This window comes from Vulpes vulpes, chromosome 1 (genome assembly GCF_048418805.1).
Source record: "Vulpes vulpes isolate BD-2025 chromosome 1, VulVul3, whole genome shotgun sequence".
In the NCBI taxonomy this organism is placed as follows: domain Eukaryota; kingdom Metazoa; phylum Chordata; class Mammalia; order Carnivora; family Canidae; genus Vulpes; species Vulpes vulpes.
The window spans coordinates 20,600,085-20,622,219 of NC_132780.1; the positions used below are offsets into that span (position 1 = coordinate 20,600,085).

Genomic DNA, 22,135 nt, shown 5'->3' on the forward strand with positions numbered 1-22,135 from the left:
TTATTCTGCGAGTCCGGGTCCTCCCCCCCCACCGCCCCCTCCCCCGTAACACTCCACCCCCACCCCTCCCGCCTCGTGAAGTGGCCCGGGGCCGAGCCCCGCCCCCAGCTCTGCTCAGCCAACTGCCACCCAGCTTCCAGGAGCTTTATTTGCATTTCCGGCGCTTTGGCCCAATGGCAAGGGAGCATTCCACCTCCCCTCCCGAGGGGGTGGTGCTCCCGGTGGACTGCACCACTCTTGGGGGCCAAGGATGGGGGCCAACTGATTTCATGAAGGTCCCGATGGCAGGAGGTGGCCTTCAGGGTGAGGAGTTCAGCGGAAGAGGGGGTTCTGGCCTTGGAAGAGGCCCAGCAGCCCGCTGTCAGGGGCGGGCTCCTTGATGATCTTCTGAATCTGTAGGGGGAAGAGGAGGGTTCAGAAGGGTCAAGAGGACCCAACTCCAGGACAGATTCAAAGAGGCATTTCTCCATTTTCATCTGCTCTGCCCTCTTAGCAGCAACTGGCCAAGCCAACCACTCCCTCTTCTCAAAACTTCTCCTTGGGCCTCCCTTTCGCTATGGCTGTCTGGGTGAGCCCCTGATCACCTGCCATCTTGGTCCACTTGGCTGGCTTACCATGAAGGCCCTGTCCTGGAGCTTCTTGTCTGTACCAGCTCCTACTTAAGTATTCTCACCTTTCCCATCCCCCTCAACTCCAGACTCATTGATCTGACTGCCTCTTAGACATGGGTTACCACCTGACCTCTCACACTGATGGCCAACCCCCAGTCAGTAGACCACAGGAGCACCGATGTTCCAGCCCCCTCTCTGGGGCTGCCTTCTCCCAAAGCCCCAACTGTCAGCAGGCCCCACTGTGCTCGGCTCCCAAAAAATAAGCAAAGTGCACCCCCACTGCCTCCACTCTGGTCTTCCTCCTTCCTGCCACCCGCCCATATCCATGGGCCACCCAGGACCAAACCCAAATCTTTGAGAAGACAGGACTCTAGCTCCTCTCTGCCTCCCCTCCTCCCACACTCACCGAGGGCTCAGCATGCCCTGCTCCGGTTCTCAGAATAAGTCAAGTTCAGCCCCACCTCCAGGCCTCTGCCCTAGCTGTTCCTTCTGCCAGGAACACTTTTTGGATGTCTGGCTGCCTGTCCTACTTCAAGGCCACCGCTGGGGCAGGACCTCTGTGCTGTGAGCCTCCATCTTATCTCTCACATACTCTGAACACTCCCTTGCAGCTTCTGGCTACAGTGTGTAACCGAATACAGATTGGCTTTTGCTGTTGCCCATGGACTTGCCACAGTGCCTAGCCCATAACAGGTGCTTAAAAAATGCTCAACAGAACTCAACTGATGGGGGAGGGGGGCAGACTTCAGAGGGCTGGGCACATCCTGCTGCCCTAACTAACCGCCCCTGGTGGGAATGAGCTGGGGCTACCCAGTAAGACCTGGGTACTTGGAAAGCCACAGGTGGTGGTGCCAGAGACTGGAGGAAAAGGCAGAGAGCAGGGTCACAGGGCTGCCATCTACAGGCCTCTGCCAGACTTGCCTGTCAGCCTGGGAGGCCTCCCACAGCACCCTGCCAACACCCCTTTTCTGTGCCCCAGCCCTCCCAGTCCCATCCTCCTGCCCGGCTTTCTCTTTCTCTCTCTTTCTCTCTTGTCCTCCTGGCCATCCGACAGCTTCTTTCACGGAACTTAGAACTTAGCCTGCCTGGAGGCGGCTGTGTTCCCAGATGTATTCTGTCAATCAGTATGTGGTGGGTGCTGGAAAGGGAGCAAGGGAGGTCGGGTGGGGCGTGGGGGGCCAGTACCTCTTTATTTATTTATTTTTTAATTATTTTATTTTATTTTATTTTTATGATAGTCACAGAGAGATAGAGAGAGAGGCAGAGACACAGGCAGAGGGAGAAGCAGGCTCCATGCACCGGGAGCCCGACGTGGGATTCGATCCCGGGTCTCCAGGGTCGCGCCCTGGGCCAAAGGCAGGCGCCAAACCGCTGCGCCACAGTACCTCTTTAAACTGGGGGTGGGCGGCATCACCCACAAGCTGCAGAATCAGCCCTTCGCTGGTGGAGAGGAAGGCGCCACTTTGTCGCATCCGGGCCAGGGCCACCAGCCTGTCCACCTGGCTGTGGGGGGGAGGTGGTTGTCAATGCCTCGGCCTGGACACACAGACACCTGGCCAACTCAGCAGGGATCCTACTCCCTGGTTCTTCATGGGCACCCCAACTGTACCTCATATGCACCCACCCTCAGCAGGATAGGACCCTCTCACCTGCGAGAAGAGCAGCCATCCACCACCACATGGACCTGCAGCCCCCGGTCCAAGAGGTCCAAGGTGGTGTTCTGGGGGCATAGAAATGTCAAGGCCAACCCCAGACAAGAACAGGTATGGGGTGAGGGACTGGGGAGCTGGGATGGGGAGGACAGGGGCTCAGGTCAGGGCAGGAGGCCCCTGAGTTACAAGAGGATCCTAGGGAGGATGGGAGCACCAGGTAGACAGGGGTCCTGAGTAAGGATGAAGGTCCCAGGTCAGGAATGGGGTCCTACCAGGATACAGGATTTGGGGTCAGGGAAGGATGGGGAGAGGTGAGGGTCTCACCAGGATGCAGGCCTGTGTCTCAATGCCACAGAGGAGCACAGAACGTAGCTGGGGCCGTGATTCCAGCTCCTTTTGCACTGCAGGCACCATGCTGAAGCAAGTTTTGGCCACTGGCCGCAGGCCTTGAGCCCCCAGCTCAGGGACTGTGGGGCCCAGGCCTTCTGGGTACTGCTCTGTCAGCACAGCTGGTACCTCCAGCAGCCTGGCCACCTGTGCCATGGAAGGGGGACAAAGGCCTGAGCCTGAGGGGGGGGGTTTGTGGGGTCAGAATCTGGGTCTGAGGGAGGATGGGGCTGGGGGCCTGGACTCTGGGGTCTGAGGGAGGAGGGGCTGGGGCCTGGACTCCTGGGTCTGAGAGAGGAGGGGCTGGGGGCTTGGACTCCTGGGTCTGAGGGAGGAAGGGGCATACCTTGAGCATGCGGGCAGCCACAGAGACAATCTGGGGAAAGTATGCGATATGGCGGAACTTCTCCTGCATGTCACACAGGAACAGGATGGATGATCCAGGGAGGACTCGGCCCAGGTTGGACCTCACAGTTGCCATGTTCTGGAGATGGGCAGAGGTGCTGAGGGGCAGGGGCAGGTGGGCAGGGGGCTTTTCTGCCTATCCAGGGGGACCCCACACAGTGCTTGGGAAACTGGTGTCCTCCCACCTGCAGGCCTTCGTGCGTGCAGTTCTCCAGGCCTGGAATCCATTTCTTCATTACTGTGTCCTACTGTACTGGGAGGTCATTTCCCAGAAAGCCTTCTCTGACCTTGACCACTCTGGTGCTCCCAGCTTCCCTCTCCCAGAGGGAAGAAATGTTCTCCCAGAGCCCTGGGGAACATTTTCCTTCCTCAAGGTCACCCTCTCTCCTGCCACATTTCAGGACCCAAGGGCTCTGGGTGAAGTGACAGTGCTCTGAGCACCTTCACCTCTGTTCCCCCCACTCAGCCTTTGAAAGTCAGTTTACCTGTGTGTATAAAGCACAGGGGCGTGTCCCTGTGGGTCCCAGACAAAGAGGCAGGTGTCCCTGCACAGGGGAACATAACCCATCCGTAGAAGGGAATGAAGCACTGCTACAAGCTACATCACAGATGAGCCTCGAAAACACTGTGCTCAGTGAGAGAGGCCAGCCACTGAAGGCCATACGCTGTGGGAGCGCCTTTATAGGGTTTGAGTCCAGAGAGAGGCAGGAAGCAGCCTGGCTGCTGGGGCAGGGGGGCAGGGCGGCAGGGCCGGGGTGCAACAAGGACTGACCCCTTAATGCATGCAGAGGTTCCGTCTGGGGTGATGAACACATTCTGGAACTAGATGGTGGCCACGGTTGGGCAACATCATGAATGTTTGTAATGGCCACTTAATTGTATGCTTAAAAATGGTTGAAATGGTAAATTTCATTATGTGTACTTTAGCCCCGTTTAAAAAAAAAAAAAAAGGGATCCCTGGGTGGCGCAGCGGTTTGGCGCCTGCCTTTGGCCCAGGGCGCGATCCTGGAGACCCGGGATCGAGTCCCACATCAGGCTCCCGGTGCATGGAGCCTGCTTCTCCCTCTGCCTGTGTCTCTGCCTCTCTCTCTGTGTGTCTCTCATGAATAAATAAAAATCTTAAAAAAAAAAAGAAAAGAAGGGGCTGGGCTGGCAGAGCCACTTTTATGGGAGGCGGGGGGGGGGGGGGGTGCGAGGCAGCTAAGACCCAGAAGGCCCACGACTTGCTCAAGGTCCTGCAGGACTAGAAGACAGCAAGCCTCCCAGTCAGAGTGGCTCCACCTCCAGCAACCTGGGGCCCTGCCTCTGAGTCTCAGCATGTCCCCAGCCCTGGGCCCCGGAGGCTTGAGTCCTTAGGTCCTCAGTAGTGCAGCCAGTTCTGGCCTGGCTTCTGCAAGCTGATCCCATCCCCTGAGTGCTCACTCATTCACTTGTTAATTTAGCTGCGACACAGGAGACCTTGAAGACCCAAAGGGTTAACATGGGGGGAGGTCTGGAGGTTGGGTGAGGAGCACACAGTGTTTATGCTGATTCTTTCAAATGAGCACATCTGTACGAAACATTTTCTATGGGCAACATATCTAAAATGTAAAAACTAATGGATGGTCATAACGGGACGTTTTATGCTATGGGAATTTTATTTAAAACCAAAATGGAATGGAAGCTCCTACAAAAAAAAAAAAAAAAACCCACACTGAATCAGTTAATCACATAATTACATCTGTGATTGGTGCTGGGATTTCTAGGGAACCTGATCTATCTTGGCATAGTACAAAATTCTCCCCAAGGAAGCAGAGGGAGAGAGACAGAAGGAGAGAGAGAGAGATATCTTTCTGAAAACACAAAGCAGATTCTGTTACTTCCCTGTCTCGGCCCCTACCCACTGCAAGCTTCTCTGACCTCAGGACTAAAATATGTTTCCCTCAAGGTGCTGGGGCCATTCCAGCCTTGGCCAATCAGGTTGCACCTGAAGACCTTTGGCAGGATGGATCCCTCCAGCTAGGGTGCTCTTCTCACTTCCATCTTTTAAGTCTTCAGGAGAGGGAGGGGCAGGGTCACATCAGGGCTCTATTGGCTGAAAGCCTATGACCCATGTGTGGAGCAACAAGGATCTCCTCTCCCCTTCACAGTGGTGGGAGAGTAGATTGCAACAACCCTTAGGGAAGCATGTGTGGCCACATCTCTCAAAATTAGAGTTATATGAACCCTGTGACCCAGAAAACTCACTCCTAAGTATTTGCCCTGCAAACACACATGTGAGATGACACAAGGTTATTCACCACCGGACTTCCAGCTCACTCATCCTGGGACTCTTCCACGGAGCAAAGGACTAGAAATAAACGTAAACATCTACAGTTGGGGTACTGGTTACATAAGTTATGGTATACAAAAAAAAAAAAGTTATGGTATACCTACACCATGGAATTCTTTGCAGCCAGGAAAAATGACAAGAAGCTGTTTAGGTAACAGTATGGAACTCAATTAAGAAATGTTAGCAATGGGATCCCTGGGTGGCGCAGTGGTTTGGCGCTTGCCTTTGGCTCAGGGCACGATCCTGGAGACCCGGGATCGAATCCCACGTCGGGCTCCCGGTGCATGGAGCCTGCTTCTCCCTCTGCCTGTGTCTCTGCCTGCCTCTCTCTCTCTCTCTCTCTCTCTCTCTGTGTGTGTGTGTGACTATCATAAAAAAAAAAAAAAAAGAAATGTTAGCAGTGAAATGAAGCAGAAAAGTGCATATAGCAGTGGTTCCATCTGTGCCCCAATCAGATGAGAGTGAGCCAGTGTACCGCTCCTCTATTTGCTGTCTTTGGTAGGCACAGATAGAGCAGGTACTTCAGACAGGAGAGCAGGTCACTGAGGGGCCAGGTATGAAGGAGATTTTATTTTCACTGTGTACTGTTCTATTCCTTTTGAATTTTGGACAACATGTGATGGTCTGGTCCATAATAACTACAATATAGTGAGATATTATATAAAGTGGGAACCCAGCAAATCCAATCTGTGGCAGTCAAACTATGAATGAATGGTTATCCTTGGGTGGCAGTGAAGAAGGGATCCTGGGAGGGTGGGCTTCTGGGATGGGGGAAATGTTCTGCTTCTGCATTCGCATGCTGTTTACACCAGTGTTTGCTATGTGAAAAGTTACTTGAGCTACCCATTTGTGATTTGTATGGTTCTCCTGCATATGCAGTATACTTCTATAAAAAGTTTTCAAATTATCAGATTAAATGGCGGCCTTTGTGGGCTGCACTGGAGGTGGAGGCCAGGAAGAAAACCAGGGCTGGGGTTCGAATGGGCAAGGGTGAGGCCTGGGCTTCAGGTCAAGTGGTGAGGAGAGGCTCAGGGGGCAGGTGCAAAGGGCTGTGGTGGAAGGTGGGGAAGAGGAAGATCTTTAGGTTTCTGGTGCACGGGTGGCAGGTCCCAGGGACTAAGTAGGAGGCCTGGAGAGGGGTGTGTGTGTGTGTGTGTGTGTGTGTATGCACGTGTGCACATGTGAGGAGGTCTGGGTTGGAGATTGATTTAGGGGTGCCTTGGGGGGAGTGGTGAGAAGGTACAGAACTGAGTTCTGGGTGGAGGGAGTCTGAGGCCACGGCGGAGGAGGGGCAGCAGAAGGGGAAGAGGGGTGCTGCTTAGCACCTGAGGGGTGGGCAGCCCTGCAGGTTGTGCGACCCTCGGCAAGTTTCATGTTCCGTATGAGCCTGAAAATCGGGGTCCAACTCATCCACTCCACAGGGATGATGCAGAACTCGGCCAGGGATGCAGAGAGGGCCAGTACCTTGTATTTATGTCTCTATCTATTCCAAACTGCTGCATAATAACTGATTAGCAGTGGAAAGTTCAGTCGTATTTACATAATACGGCCCAGTACCTTGTACCCGCGATCCGTGGGCGGGTTCGGGTCTCTGCCCAGGTCATTCTTCAGGGCTTGGGCAGGAGCCCTTCCCTTGGCTGTGCCACCTCGGCCTGGACGGCCTGCTAAGCCTCAGTTTCCCCACTTGCAGGCAGGAAGGTCGGTCCCCCTGCAGCGCTGGGGTGTGGGGGGGGCTTACCGGGAAGGCGCTGGCTTCCAGCCCGGCCCACCTCTCCGCTGGAGAGACCAAGGGGACACTCACCTCACGGAGCCGCACTTAACGCCGCTCACGTCCTCCCGCGGGGTTCCAAGGCTGGGTCACAGTATTTGCTGGGGCGCGACACGTGGCCCGCCCCCAGCCGTCCGCGTCCGCCCACCGGGGCCGAACCGTCCAATCAGCGCTCAACAGGTTCTGCTCCGCCCCCGCAGCCGGCCAATCCACAGGCGAAGCTGCTTCGCCTTCCGTGAAGGGGCGGTGCCCGGCCCGCCTTCAGTGCTGAGAACGTGATTGGCCCATCGGAGGGAGGGGCGGGAAGGCGGCGCGTCTGACCAATGGAGAGCCAGAAAGGGTGTGAGTGGCGGGCCTGGGGCGGAGCGGCGCCCTGGGTGAGACCAGGGCGAACTCCAGGTGGGTAGGTTGGCTCCCGGCCACCCTCATTGTAGAGATGAGACCACTGAGGCCGAGAAAGAGAGGAGGGGGCGTACCCAGGGCAGAGGCAAACTCGGGGTTCGAACGCTGGCCCTTGTGGCCTAGAGACAGAAATTTATCACGAGACCCAAGCCCAAGCACTTTCCAGGAAAGGGGACTTAAATCCTCCCAACCCCGCTCAGCCTCAGTTGCCCCATCTGTGCAGCACCTGCCTCCTCGGGTGGTGTGTGTGGTGTGTGTGTGTGTGTGTGTGTGTGTGTGTGACAGAAAGTAGATTGGTGTCCGTGAGGTGCTGGGTAAGGGGAATGGGAAGTGATTAGCAATGAGCATTGGATCTCCTTTGGGGGTGATGAAAATGTTCAGGAACCAGCTTGAGGTAACTGGTTGCCAAATATTGTGTTTTGCGTGCTGTTTGAAATATTTAGACTCTGCTTGGAAATGGGGCTGAGAAAGAATTGGGGAGAGAATTTCCCCATCAATCTTGGAATAAAATCCAAACTGCTCCCAATTCCTGTCTGCTTTTGTCAGCCTCTAACCTCATCTCTTACCACTTGCCCTGCTCACGCTGCTCCAGCCACCTCAGGGTCTTTGCACGTGCCGTTTCCTCAGCCTGGAGCCTCAGACTTTTGCTTCAACAGCTCCTTGTCATTCAAGGCTTTCCCTGGCCACCTGATGTTAAACAGCCACTCAGTAGAGTCTCTGTTTTTTTTAAGGATACATATTTTTAAAGATATTATTTACTTATTCATGAGAAACACACACAGAGAGAGAGAGAGAGAGATTGGCAGAGACACAGGCAGAGGGAGAAGCAGGCTCCATGCAGGGAGCCTGATGTGGGACTGGATCCCGGGTATCCAGGATCACGCCCGGGCTGAAGGCGGCGCTAAACCGCTGAGCCACCCGGGGATCCCCGAGTCTCTGTTTTATTTTCTTCACAGCATTAATTCCAATCTGAAATTGGAAATTTACCTTGCACTTTAAAAATGTACAAATGTACTAATTGTCAATCCCCCCACACACCGGTACCCATCCCCCACGCTCTTAAATGCACACATCTTGTCTGTTTATTCACTGCTGAATCCTCGGTGCCTAGACAGAGCCTGACACGTAGTAGGTGCTCCGTACATTATTTGGGAATAGATGAGACCAGACCAGGCATTAGGCAGAAATGAGCCCAGGTGAGAGGAAGCTGGAGTGGCAAATGCTGAGGAGGTGGAGCTGGGGTGAAGTGGGGGAAGGAGACTGCAAGGGGGCACTCCTGGCAGAGGCAGAAGTGTGGAACTTGGGCTGGGGAGAAGACTGGAGAGGCTATGGTCTGAAGTGGGGGGTCCGGGTTTGGTTCATGTTCCCAGGGGCTGCCAAGAGGGGAGTGGACAGGACTGGGGGCTTCTAGGGGTGGCTGCTAAGCTATTGGGAGGGTGGCCTTTGATTTGTCCGGGGGCAGGGGCAGCTGGGTTAGGTTGTGTTTGAGCATCATGGGTAGCAGGTCCCCCAGCCCTCAGGGATTCCCTGAGAATGGCAGGCACAAGGCAACTCCCACCTGCCCACCCAGTCCCCCTCAGGAGCCCAGGGCCCATCCACTCCCCCCAGGCCATTCCAGGCAGGGGGTATGGGATTATAGAAATGTGAAGACTGCCTCAGGTCTGGCTGGCCCCAAGCACAGTGGGACAACTCAGATGGCGCTGAGGGACACTCTGGGTTGAGTGCAATGTCATCAAAGAGGTCGAGGGTGGAGGCATCCAGGGCAGCGAGGCTCAGGCTGGGGCCAGCAGAAGGCACTTCAGTGGGGGCCACAGCACAGGCCACCCCCAGGAAGGGGGACGGAGGTGGCAAGGGTGGCCTTCTGTGTGGTGGTCTCTGCGGAGGTGCCTCCTGGGACAAGATGGAGAGGGCCAGGCGTTGGGTGGCAGCTTCAATCTTGGCAAACTGCCTGCAAAGACACAAGCATTACTGGGGTGACTGTGAAGCATTCCCCTCCTGCCATCCCAGGACTGGTTTTTTCTCTTCTCCCATCCATTTTCCTTCTCTGTGCCATCTGGGTCTGCTTTCTTGAGTCTGACAATTCAGTTTTCCTAACCCTGTTCATAGGGGAGCTCTGAACCGCTGCGGAGGTTGTGAATTGCACAAGGCCTCACATCTAGCTCAGCAAAATGCACATTTTTGACATTTAGATTTTTTGTGGCCACATCCCAACATATATAAAAGTAAAAAAAAGTCTGAAGGAAAAGTGCCTTGAAAAGTGTTTCCACACAAACACTGGGAGTGCATGGGGGTGGGCTGGGGGTGCATGTGCAACAGTGATGCCCTTTGGGCTCTACTTCCCATGGAGCTCTTGAATCTGCCTACCTCTGCAACTCTACCAGTCCTTGGTTGGAGTCCCTGGCCCTGTGGGTGGCCACAACAGCCACTGCACTGGCCTCCCTGCTAGCATTCTTACCTCTTGAGAACCATATGAATGGATCTCACAAACTGTAATGGGCTCAGTTATGCCCCCTAAAACTCACATGACCCCTGTTCCTGGATCTGAGTGTTGCTTATACTAGGGGGTTGGGTTCCCTTTGGGACAATTCATCAAGCTGTATGCCAATAATGTTTGCATTTCTTGTGGTTGTTAAACTTCGAGAAAAGGTTTTACTTAAACATGTATCTGGTGTTGCATCGTTCTGTTTACATGAAATGGTCGGAACAGGCAAGTCCCCGGAGACAGAAAGTAGATTGGTGTCCGTGAGGTGCTGGGGAAGGGGAATGGGAAGTGATTAGCAATAAGCATTGGATCTCCTCTGGGGGTGATGAAAATGTTCAGGAACCAGCTTGAGGTAACTGGTTGCCAAATATTATGAATATACGAAATGCCAATGAATTCTACATTTTAAAATATTCAGAATGGTGAGTTTTATGTTATGTATATTTTACCACAAGAAAATAGGCTCATAGAGTGGGAAATATCAATGAGGGTGACAGAACATGAGAGACACCTAACTCTGGGAAAAGAACAAGTGGAAAGGGAGGTGGGCGGGGGGGATGAGGTGACTGGGTGACGGGCACTGAGGGGGCCACTTGATGGGATGAGCACTGGGTGATATGCTATATGTTGGAAAATTGAACTCCAATAAGAAAAATATTTAAAGGGATCCCTGGGTGGCGCAGCGGTTTGGCGCCTGCCTTTGGCCCAGGGCGCGATCCTGGAGACCCGGGATCGAATCCCACGTTGGGCTCCCGGTGCATGGAGCCTGCTTCTCCCTCTGCCTGTGTCTCTGCCTCTCTCTCTATCTCTCTCTGTGACTATCATAAATAAATAAAAATTAAAAAAAAATATTTAAAAAAAAAGAAATTAAAGAAAAATATTTAAAAAAAATAAAGAAAAATAATTTTAAAAAAAGAAAATAGGCTCATAAATAAATTAGTGAGAGCTGCCATTCCGGAACTGTCTTTGATGCCAAGGAGAATAGTTATTGCTCTGAGTCCCCAGGAAAAATGTTCAGAAATGGGATGTCAGGTTATTTTTTTTTAAAGATTTTATTTATTTATTCATGAGAGACACACACAGAAAGAGAGGCAGAGACACAAGCAGAGGGAGAAGCAGGCTCCATGTAGGGAGCCTGACGTGGGACTGGATCCCGGGACTCCAGGATCCCGCCCCTGGGCTGAAGGCGGCACTGGGCTTCAGTGCTGAGCCACCTGGGCTGCCCAGGATGTCAGGTTAAATGGCAGAGAATGGGGGTGGGGAGAGAGCAAGAGAGGGGGTTGACTCAAACAAACTAGTGTAAATGACATTTAGGGCTGAAGAGTCATGACATTTGTGTTTTAAGAATATAGATGAAGAGTGCTCACTTCGGCAGCACATATACTAAAATTGGAACGATACAGAGAAGATTAGCATGGCCCCTGCGCAAGGATGACACGCAAATTCGTGAAGCGTTCCATATTAAAAAAAAAAAAAAGAATATAGATGAAGAAAATAGGCTGTTATAGGCAGTAAAGTCTAAGTGATGGTATATGAGTGATCTTTGGGCTAGCAGTTCTCAAACTTGAGTGCACAACAGAACACCTGGAGGGCTTGTGGAGACAGAAGCCCCTGAGCCAAATTTGGGTTCCGCAGGTCTAGGGTGGTGTCCGAGAATCTGCACCTCCAGCACATGCCCACACCATGCTGAGGTGCTGATGCTGCTGGTCTGGGAACCATTTTTTTGAAAACTGCTGCATCTGACAACTGTCTTGACTTCTCTGTAGGTTGGAAATTCTTCACAATAAAAGAAGTAAAAAATCCATACACATGGGTGGGAAGAGGCTCCTGAGGGAGCAGGGCCTGAGGGGACCTGGAGGGAGGAGGAGGAGGGTGTGGGTGGGAAGGTGCTGAGGATAGTTTGCCTGTGACCTGAATTTTCTCAGGTTGAGGCTGGGTGCCCAGGGGAATATGCTCCAGAGCTGCCTGGGCTGCCCTTGAGGAGCTCGTGGGTGGTCGGCCTGGGCCTCCAGGGAGCATGTGGCAGAGCCAGGCATGGGGGTGGGAATGTCTGGGGTGCAATAGGACAGAAGTTGGCCTTGGCCCTGGGGAAAAGGGAGGCTGAATGGGGGAAGGTGGGCAGGGAACCTGGGAGGTGAGAGGCTGGCAGTAGCATAGGGTCCAGACTGGAGGCAGGCAGGGACTCCACATGGAGGCTGGAGATGGGGAGGGATCCTGAAGTGATTGCTGAGGGGGGCTGAAGAGGTATGAGAAGGCTAGCTCTGGGACACAGGGCTGGACCCTATTTGAGGAGAGATGTGATTTCTTCTTCATAATGGGTGTGTAGGGTGGTGGCAGTGAACATTCTGGGTGTGGCTGGGGCTGGGCTTCCTGGTACAAGGTGGCTTGCAGTGTGGAGGCAGGAGTTAGGCTGCACCAGGCCCCTGTATACTCAAATTTGATTCCAAGACCTCCTGGAGCAAGGCTCTGGGCTGGCTGGAAGGAACAACCTACTTCCAGAAGAGCAGGTCCTTGGGCAAGTCACTTTATCTCTCTGTGCCTCAGTTTGTCATCTGAAAAATGAGAATTATAATAGCAACTACTTCCTAGGGTTACTATTGGGGATTAATGAGTTCATATTCATTGTGAATGAGTATTACAAATTAATACTAAAGTGCTCAGAATAAGCGTCTGGCACTTAATATGTGGCACATATTAAGTGCCAGGTGCTTGTTAGCTACCATCACCATCATCACCACCATTATCACCATCATCACCATCATCACCACCATTATCATCACTATCACCACTATACCACCATCAGCATCATCACCACCATCACCACCATACCACAATCACCATCACCACCCCCATCTCACCATCACCATCATCACCATCACCACCATCACCACCATCATTATTACAATCAACATCATCACCATTATCATCACCATCACCACCACCATCATCACCATCATTACCATCCCACTATCACCATCATAACTATCACCACCATTCCACCATTACCATCACCATCATTCTACCAACACCATCACCACCACCACCACCACCATCATCATCATCAAGTCTCTGAGACTCTGTATCCAGCCAGGACAGCAAAGTTGTACAGAGCATGAGCTCTAGACTCAGAAGGCCTGGGTTGTATCCATTGTTTAGCTGTGTGGCTTGGATAAGGCATTGAATCTCTGAGCCTCCTTGTCTGTAGCATAGGGACAAAGACAACATACTGTGCAGATTTATTGAGAGGATTAAGTGATATATTGCATGTCAAACCCTTAGTAGGGTGTGCCTGGCACACCCAAGTGCTCAAAAAATGGTTCCTGTCACAGAGTGAGGGAAGAGCACAGGGCAAGGCGGGATGGGGCTGGGTGGGGTTGAGAGGAAGGACAGGCATGAGCACAGACATGAAGGAGCTCAGGTCTCCATCTACATTCCCGGAGACAGGGAAGGACATTGCTTTGCTAAGGGAACATTCAACCCAGGGGCTGAATGGTGTGGTGCTAAATGGGGAGCTCCTGTTTCTTTAGAACCCTATTCCCTCCCCTTTCACTCAGCTCCAGCCTCACTGGTGCTCAAACATTCCAGGGATGTTCCTGCCTCAGGGCCTTTGCACTTGCTGTGCCTTGCCTGGAATGCTCTTCCCTCAGACATCACAGTCTTGTTCCCTGGCCTCAGTCAGGTCTTGGCTCAGTTGTCACCTTCTCAGTAAAGCCTTCCCTGACACCTTACCTACTAAAATGCCAGTCCTCACCCAGCATGCCCTCCATAGTATTTATCACCTCATAACAAGCCATATAATTTTTAAAAATCGAGATAAAATTCACATAACTTAAAACAAGTGACTTTATTTTTTTTAAAGATTTACTTATGTATTTATTCGTGAGAGATGGCGGGGGGGTGGGTGGGTGGGGAGAGGCAGAGGGAGAAGCAGGCTCCATTCAGGGAGCCCGACGTGGGACTTGATCCTGGGACTCTGGGATCACGCCCTGAGCCAAAGGTAGACGCTCAACCACTGAGCCACCCAGGAGTCCCAAACGAGTCACTTTAAAGTGTGCAATCCAGGGACGCCTGAGTGGCTCAGCGGTTGAATATCTGCCTTTGGCTCAGGGCATAATCCTGGAGTCCCGGGATCGAGTTCCGCATCGGGCTCCCTGTGCGGAGTCTATTTCTCCCTCTGCCTGTGTCTCTGCCTTTCTTTGTGTCTCTCATGAATAAATAAATAAAATAAAAATAATAAAGTGTACAATCCAGTGACATTTAATACATTCACAATGTGCAACTAGCACTGCTAATTAGTTCCAGAACTTTTCATCACCCCAGAAAGCAACCCTGAGCCCACTGACAATCACTCGCCATCCCCTCTTGCCTTCCCTGGCACCACTACCCTGCTTTCTGGCTTTCACACAAATGGAATCATGCAATATGTGGCTTTCTGTGTCTGGCTTCTTTCACTCAGCATCACGATCTCTGATCGCCACCTTCCTATGGGAACACAAGCTCTATGAAGGCAGATTTTGTCTGCCTTGCACCAGTGGATCTTGGGGGCCTGGCACACAGTTAATGCTCAATAAATGCATCTTAAGTGTTGATTGTATCCTGCCCTGGAGTCCCCGTCTCTCTGTTCTGTCTGGGCCTAGTCTCCCACACTCTGAGGTGTCTGGCCCCTCCCCACGCCCCTCTGCCCACCTCCCATCTTCTATTGCCCCTCACCTGCAGATCTGGTTGTGCAGAAACCTCCTGTGGTTGGGCCTCCTTTTGGCGGGCCGGGTCTGCCGAGGGTGCAGGGCACGCAGCATGTGGCTGGCTGCCCCGCTCACGAAGGCACACAGTTCTCGAGGACTGGGCTCAGAGACTCCAGAGGCTGTAGGGGCCCCAGGGTGCATGGCAGGGCTGATCTAGGGTAGCTTCTCCACAATATTCTTGCTGGTCAGAAAGCAGCTCCCGAATCTGGGGAGAGAGGAGCAGCCAAGCCTGGGAGCTGAGCGCTGGGGAGGCAGACAGCAGGCAGGAGAAAAGAGGGCCTTTAGGAGGGGCTGGGGCGGGGCGGGGGGGGCGGACGAGGGTGGGCACTGCTCTGGTTGGAAGAGTCACAGCCCAGGAAATTAGGGCAAGTCTTCCCTCCCGTGCCCCATCCCTACCTCCTGGAGGCTGGAGGCTGAGCTTTAGGAACCTGTGGGTGGGGGCTGATATAGGAAGGCAAGGGTGGGCTTTATGTGTGCCCCCCAGGGGCCCAATTAGCACATAGCTGGGCCTGGGATATGAGGATAGGGCAGCATGGTGGGGGACCGGGAATAGCAATAGCGCCTGGAGATAGCCAATTAAGCAGACAAAGGCCTTGTTAGGGAGGTGAGGCCAGGGGCTGAGTCAACCGCATCGATTAGCGTTGAGGACCCTTTAATTGGAGTTGAGGGGAAGGGATGGCGGGAGGCTTGGGTGCAGGCTGGGAGGGGTGCTGGGAGCCTCCTGCTGTGGGGCAGACACCCAGCATCTGCCTACCCACCCCCGGACCTGCCTGCCTCCGGGCCCGGCATCCTGGGGAAACGGGCGCACAGAGGGGGCCTGCCTGTCTGCAGGAAGGGTTGGCTTCTGTGTGAGGGGGTTGAGCCCCAAACCCTTCATTTCTGCCAGAGCAGCAGGGAGGGAGGGGGGAGGTGACATGTGCCCGGCCGGCCTGGTTGCTTAGGTAGATGACACGTGGGACCATCTCTGGCACAGCTTGCCTGTGGCACTGGGAGGGGAAGGAAAGCATGGGTGTGGTTTCCCTTAAGGCATCTTAACGGGGAGCTGGGGGGCCCCGTGGTATTTGGGGGGAGGCAGAGAACAGGCTGGGCATGGCAGGGTGGGCAGGCTGGCTCCTGGGGTGGGAGTGGGGTCCCCTTGTTTCTGGCAGGGCACTGGCCAGAGTGGGGGGCCCTGGTCTGGGCTGGTGTGGGACAGGTGTCTCCACGTTTGCTCTGAGGGGGCTGTGTTGGAGGTTTGCATGGGGGGTGGTGAGTGTCCAGGGGTACACATTACCACAAACCTAGTTCCTTAAAACAACCTATGCTTATTCTCTTGCAGTTCTAGGGGTCAGAAGTCCAAGATGGGCCTTAAGAACTGAAGGCAAGGAAGGGCTCCTTTTGGAGGCTCCAGGAGAGAATCCACCCACCCCACCCCCGCCCCACCCCACACCACCCTGTACCTTGTCCAGCTTCCAGAACTGCCGTGACCTCTCCAAGGTCATGCTGCAAGTATGTGGCAGAGCTGGGATTTGAACTTGAGTCAGCATAGGCCCCAACACCATGGCTTTGCAGATAGGGTCAGCACAGGGGCAGCAGCCCAGAGTATAGAAGTGGAGGCCTGGCTGGGCCCAGGGCTCGCCATGGGGCCACTAGGCCACCAGCTGCTGGCTTTCCTGAGCCTCCAACATGCAGATGACAGATCTGCATGACTAGGCCACCAGCCTGAGTGGTGACAGGGCAGTGCTAGCAGCAGGCAGCCTGTGGTGATGCCAGGGCCAAGGTGCCGCCAGCGCGCTGTGGCAGCCACGGTGAGACTAGCCTTGGCTCTGGCACACTGATGGCTGTCCCCTTCATGACAGTGGGCCTCACGAGTCAGGGGACCATGTCAGGGACACACCATGGGCCACCATCCGTCTTGGATGCCTCCCAGGGTCTCCAGGTCCCACTTGACCTGCACGTTGCCCCTCGGCCAGTCTGTACTGCCTGCAGCCCTCCTGGCTCACTGGGTGTACTCTCCTCTCCTCCGTGTCTCTGACCACAACTCTCACCATCGCTGTGCTTCTCAGCTTCTCTGACCATTTGTCTCTGAGCCTCTCCAGGGTCTCTGAGTCTGAGTGTGTCTCTGTCTCTCGGCCTGGACAAGTCCTGTGTGTGCATGTTCACACGTGTGTGCACATCCTGGGCATGCGTGTGTGGTTGTGTGACAGCCTGGAAGCTGTCCTGTCCTGGTGCTTTCAGGCCCAGCGGGGAATGTGCAGGGTCCCTTGGCGAGGGGCGGGGTGGGATGGGGGGAGCGGAGCCCAGGTCTCTGGAGAACGGGAGGTCAGGGCCGGGCTCAAGGGCGGTGTGACCTTGGCTAGCCCCGCCCCAGGAGCGGGCTTGCACCCGTGCCACGAACAGCCTGGGGCAGCATCTGCTAGCCAGCTCTGGTCCCCGCCTGGTGGAGTGGGGAACACACCTCCACGCCTTCCGCCGCGGCCCTTCCGGCTCCGGGCTGGGGCTGCTCCGCCAGGGGGCGCCCACATCCCAGGCAGTGCTGGGAGGCTGTGCTGGGAGGCTGTGCTGGGAGGCTGTGCTGGGAGGCTGTGCTGGGAGGCTGTGCTGGGAGGCTGTGCTGGGAGGCTGTGCTGGGGCCCCTGCCCTCACCTCTTGTCTGGTCACAGAGGAGCTTCACCCACAGCTGGAGGCTGGCTTCCTCTGATGCTCGGTGAGGACCTGGCCTTCCCGGTATAGAAGACACTCACAGGCTGGCTCCCCTTCCCTCGTCCTAGCCCATGTCGTTTGGTGGTGGGAGACGTTTAGTTATTTATTTGAGTGTTTTAAATATTTTATTTATTTATTCATGAGAGACACACAGAGGCAGAGACACAGGCAAAGGGAGAAGCAGGCTCCCTGCGGGGAGCCTGTGGCGGGACTCGATCCCAAGACCCTGGGATCATGACCTGAGCCAAAGGCAGATGTTCAACCACTGAGCCACCCAGGTGCTCTGATGTTTAGTTATTTAATTAACATTTATTGAGTGCCTACCATAGACTGAGGATGTAGCAGTGAGCAAGACAAGCCCCGTCTGTCCCCAAACAAGAAAAGACCCGTCCAGGATGTGCTGGACAGTAAGCTGGAGGTTGGATGGGGGAGGGGTGCTGCTTCAGATGGAGAGGCTATCTCTGAGAAGGTGACAACTGTCCTGCAACCTGAGTGGAAGAGGCATTAGCCAGGAGCTTCCCAGGCAGAGGGAAGGAACTAGGAGGAGGTAAAGTCAGAGAAGCAGATGGGGGCCAGACCCTCAGGGCTTTTCAGGCCAGGTAGGAGTTGGGTTGTAAAGGCAAGAGTTAATGAGGAGCCATGCAGGGTTTTTGTTGTTGTTGTTGTTGTTGTTGTTGTTGTTGTTGTTGTATGTTTGTTTTTTTTGCCATGCAGGGTTTAAAGCAGAGGTAGTACCTTGACCTCAGGGCCCTACCCCAAATTTCCTTCGCTGGCCTTGGTGCAGCTAGAATATGGAGACCCTGGTCCTACATCCCCTCCAATATACGAGGGGGGAACTGAGGTATCAGGATCAGGCTTGGGAGCCCAGAAAAACCTTGTCCCTCCCTGCTTCCGTCCTGCTCATCTGCTATCTTTCTACCTAGTCCCAGAGGGACTTTCTCTTACAATGTATTGTGAAAATTTGCAGATGTTTGGTACCTGGTGGTCCTGAGAGCTCAGAGAGGCCAACCCTGTCACATCTGTTTCCCACCATGTTGTAGACTAAATTGTGTCTCCCCAAACTCATCCTAACCCCACTCATCCTAACCCCCATATCTCAAAATGTGACTATATTCAGATGTCAGGTCTTTAAAGAGGTAATTAAATTAAAATGAGGTTATGTATTTGTGCTGAATCCAAGATGCCTGGTGTCCTTAAAAGAAGAGGATATTTCGACATGGAAAGGTTCAGGGAAGCCCATGTGAAGACACAGGGAGAGACGGATGTGTGCAAGCCAAGGAGATAGGCCTCACAAGAAACCCACCCTGCCAACACCTTGATCTTGGACTTCTAGTCTTTAGAAATGTAAGAAAATAAATTTCTGTTGTTTAAGCCACCCAGGCTGTGGGAGCTTGTTAGGGCAACCCAGCAAACTAACACAAGAAGTGTATTAGTTATCTATGCTGTGTAACAAATAACCACGAATACCATGGCTTAAAACAGTGTACTCTAAGTTTCTCAGAGTTCCCATAGGTCAAGAGTCCAGGCACTGTGGCTTACTGGGTCCTCTGATCAGGGCTTCATGAGGCTGTGATCAAGGTGTAGGCTGGACCTACAGTCTCATCTGAGGTTGGGGGCCTCTTCTGGGCTCACATGGAGGAATTCATTGACTAGCAGTTGTAGAACTCATGGAAGCAGGCAGCTTCAAGACCAGCAGGAGAATCATTGATGTTTCACGTCTCTGACCTCTAGACCCAGTTTTAAAGACCTTGCCTGATTATACCAGGCCCACCCAGGACAACCTTTCTGTTGTCCTTTCTGGGCTCTTAGGGAAACAGAACCAATAGGATCTATATCTGTGCCAATTCTATCTATATATAGAGAGAGACAGAGACAGAGAGAGATGTTATGTATCATACATTATGTATATAAAGAGATATACTATAACATTGGCGTGTGCAATCATGGAGGCTGAGAAGTCCCATGATCTGTCATCTGCATGTTGGAGGCTCAGGAACGCCAGCAGTGTAGTTCCAAAGCCTAAGATCCAGAGAGCCAATGGTATGGATTCTAGTCCAGGTCTGAAGGCCTGAGAACCAGGAGCACCGTGAGCAGGCAAAGATCAAGGTTCCAGTTCAGTCAGGTAGAGAGGGAATCCCACCTACCTCCACCTTTTTGTTCTAGCCAGGCCCTCCATGGATTGGGTGATGGCCACCCACCCTGGGGAGGTCCATTGGCTTTACTCAGTCTACTGATGCAAATGCTTATTTCTTCCAGAAACACCTTCACAGATGTGCCCAAAAATCGAGTTTAATGAGATACCTGGGCTTCCTGTGGCTTGGTCAGGTTGACACATAAAATTAACCATTACATTTCCTTTTGATTAACTGATGGGGAGCCTTCATTGGACTTGCCAAAATCCCTTCACCTTCACCATATCACATAATCTATCACAGGAGTGACGTCTAGTGTGTCCACAGGCCACCTGAAGAAAATGTACTTGGGGGCAGCCCAGGTGGCTCAGTGGTTTAGTGCCACCTTCAGCTCAGGGCGTGATCCTGGAGACCCGGGATCGAGTCCCACATCAGACTCCCTGCATGGAGCCTGTTTCTCCCTCTGCCTGTGCCTCTGCCTCTGTGTGTGTGTGTGTGTCTGTCATGAATAAATAAATAAAATCTTTAAAAAAAATGTACTTGGTGTACAAAGGTGTGAGTCATTGGGGATCATCATGGAACATGGTAGCCACTCCTGGGAAGGGTATTTGGTGTGTATCTGTCCCTGTTCACATTTTTGTACTTAAAACAGAGGGATGTGTTTTCCCTGTACAGATGGAACTGTGACCCGGTGTGACCAACCAGGGAGTCTCCTCTGGCTCTTGTGTGCTGGGCTGTGACCATGCAGGACCATGGGGACCTGCTAGATAGGCCTTGGATGGGGGTGGACTCTGGGACTGGAGACAGTCCTGGTTAAATCACTTCCAGGTTACAAGAATCATGTCCCAGTTCAGGATGTTACATCACTGCCTGGTTCTGTGCTTGGCCAAGAGACTTCAGAGGGCCTCTATTTACTCCCCAGTGAAGTGGGAATAACACTCCTTCCCTGGGAAGAGGCCCATTGGGGCAGGGCTGGCTGAGCACCCCATAGGAGCCCCAAGAGATATCAGAAGGGAATATTCTTACCCTGTGGGAGGCATAGGCCATCTGCCACTGGGCTCCTGCCCACCCCTATCTTGCTTAAAGTGCATCTCTGCTCTCTTTCCTGCACTGAGATGAAAAAAGTAATTTTATTTTTTGTCTGTCCCTGGGAGTCCTGTCCGTGGTTCAGATAACTCCTGCTATGTGTAGACAGGTGCTCCAGGGCCACTTTTCACCCCAGTCCCTAATCCTCTCCTCTCTTGCACACAGGGCCTTTGGGGCATGAATAACAGCCTGGTCCCTGGAAAGGGTCAGGTAGGTTTTGGTCACCTTCAAAGCTTGCAATCCCCACTCCCAGCTCTGTCCTCCAGGATGAATGGTTTATCTGGCTGGCAAAGTGGGAGACTGTCTCAGAGGCCCTGCAGCTGGATAAGATGCGTGATCTAGTTAAGGGGGTTGAAAAGCACCTGGGGCAGGGTGTTGTTGGCCAGAAACAAGAATGCCAGGGGCTTTGAATGGTGTTTGCTAGGTTCCACATTTAAACTCCTGGAGGCCTTCACTCACCCATATCCACCGCTCCTGCTTTATTTTTCTTAGCAGCATGTAGAATAGGACACACACTATTTATGACTTGTTTATTTATTACTTATTGTCATCCCTTACCCACTGTAGATTTTATAAACTCCCTGGGACAGGACTTTTGTTGCCTTCACACCCTATTGTTATGTCCCCAGCTCATAGGACAAGACCTGGGAGGGGCCTGGATCAGGACAGAGGGTCTAGGGCAGCCCTGGTGGCGCCGCGCCACCCTCAGACCCAGGATCAAGTCCCACATCGGGCTCCCCGCATGGAGCTTGCTTCTCCCTCTGCCTGTGTCTATGTCTCTCATGCATAAATAAAATCTTAAAAAAAAAAGGGGGGGGGGACTGAGGGTCTGGACACCATAAGGCCTGGTTGGAGCACCTCTGGTGATTTCCTGTGATCTTATCTGTGTCTTTGGCACTTGGATTCCCAGTTTGCTTGTCTGTACAAGGACCCCACGATGTCCCTTGTACAGGGTCCTACATGAGGTGTCCAGCTACTACTATTTTGAAAAAGCCAGTTAAATCTTCACAACCAGTTGCTTCAGGCCATTGAGTTAAAAACCTTTATTTTCTGGCTCCAGAGTAGGGGATGGCCAATAAGGGCAGGTGCTGGGGCTCTGCCTCTCTCACCTCCCTTATTATATCTCCTGACTGGGGGCGGGGGGTGTTGGTTGGCTAGGGTTGTGTTGGTACCAAGAGGTCCTTTCATTATTGCAGGGACCCTTGAGATGAAGGTGGGCCTGGGGTCTCCCCGTAGCCAGCTGGGCATTACATTCCACATCTACACCTCGACCTAGTGTGGAGTCCTTCCTCCATCTGGGGACCAACTGTATGGGGCTCAGTCTGGTGTGCTGGGGAGCTCTAGAAGCAGGTGGGAACACACCCTAGGGCAGGGCCTCCTAACTCTACCCCTGTGGCCTTCCCCTCTTTATTCTTCAATAGCTCAGAGCTGAGAAGGTATGCGGTAGGAACAGAAGGGCCTTCTGGTCTGATAAG

At 53.2% G+C, this 22,135-nt stretch overlaps 2 protein-coding genes and 1 non-coding gene across 5 annotated transcripts; 1 reads left to right on the forward strand and 2 right to left on the reverse strand.

Moving 5' to 3' along the window:
• Window positions 1-130: 130 nt before the first annotated feature.
• On the reverse strand, window positions 131-7,277 carry ISOC2 (isochorismatase domain containing 2). 3 transcript variants are annotated; one of them, XM_025985257.2, is made up of 6 exons: window positions 7,168-7,277; window positions 2,997-3,134; window positions 2,588-2,797; window positions 2,261-2,331; window positions 1,997-2,114; window positions 131-393 (listed from the first exon to the last, which is right to left on the reverse strand). In XM_025985257.2, exons 2-6 carry the CDS (start codon window positions 3,129-3,131, stop codon window positions 313-315), a joined length of 615 nt encoding a protein of 204 aa, XP_025841042.1. In that variant the 5' UTR covers window positions 3,132-3,134; window positions 7,168-7,277; the 3' UTR covers window positions 131-312. The 3 variants fall into 3 exon arrangements, with proteins under 3 accessions (XP_025841042.1, XP_025841043.1, XP_025841044.1); XM_025985258.2 differs by lacking the exon at window positions 7,168-7,277 and adding an exon at window positions 6,924-7,085; XM_025985259.2 differs by lacking the exon at window positions 2,588-2,797.
• Window positions 7,278-8,896: 1,619 nt separating this feature from the next.
• C1H19orf85 (chromosome 1 C19orf85 homolog) lies at window positions 8,897-14,956 on the reverse strand. The gene is made up of 2 exons (XM_025985241.2): window positions 14,729-14,956; window positions 8,897-9,484 (listed from the first exon to the last, which is right to left on the reverse strand). The coding sequence occupies exons 1-2, from the start codon at window positions 14,899-14,901 to the stop codon at window positions 9,028-9,030; spliced, it is 630 nt and encodes a 209-aa protein (XP_025841026.2). The 5' UTR covers window positions 14,902-14,956; the 3' UTR covers window positions 8,897-9,027.
• Window positions 11,378-11,484, forward strand: LOC112909447 (U6 spliceosomal RNA). Its single transcript, XR_003233118.2, has one exon. It is a non-coding gene; the product is annotated as a U6 spliceosomal RNA (small nuclear RNA).
• Window positions 14,957-22,135: the final 7,179 nt, after the last annotated feature.

Coding starts and splice junctions, on each gene's coding strand:
- ISOC2 (XM_025985257.2), bottom strand. CDS start 3,131: ATGGCAACTGTGAGGTCCAACCTGGGCCGAGTCCTCCCTGGATCATCC. Junction 2,798..2,996: donor TGGCTGCCCGCATGCTCAAG/GTATGCCCCTTC, acceptor TCCATGGCACAG/GTGGCCAGGCTGCTGGAGGT. Junction 2,332..2,587: donor AGACACAGGCCTGCATCCTG/GTGAGACCCTCA, acceptor CTATGCCCCCAG/AACACCACCTTGGACCTCTT.
- C1H19orf85 (XM_025985241.2), bottom strand. CDS start 14,901: ATGCACCCTGGGGCCCCTACAGCCTCTGGAGTCTCTGAGCCCAGTCCT. Junction 9,485..14,728: donor CTGCACAACCAGATCTGCAG/GTGAGGGGCAAT, acceptor GTGTCTTTGCAG/GCAGTTTGCCAAGATTGAAG.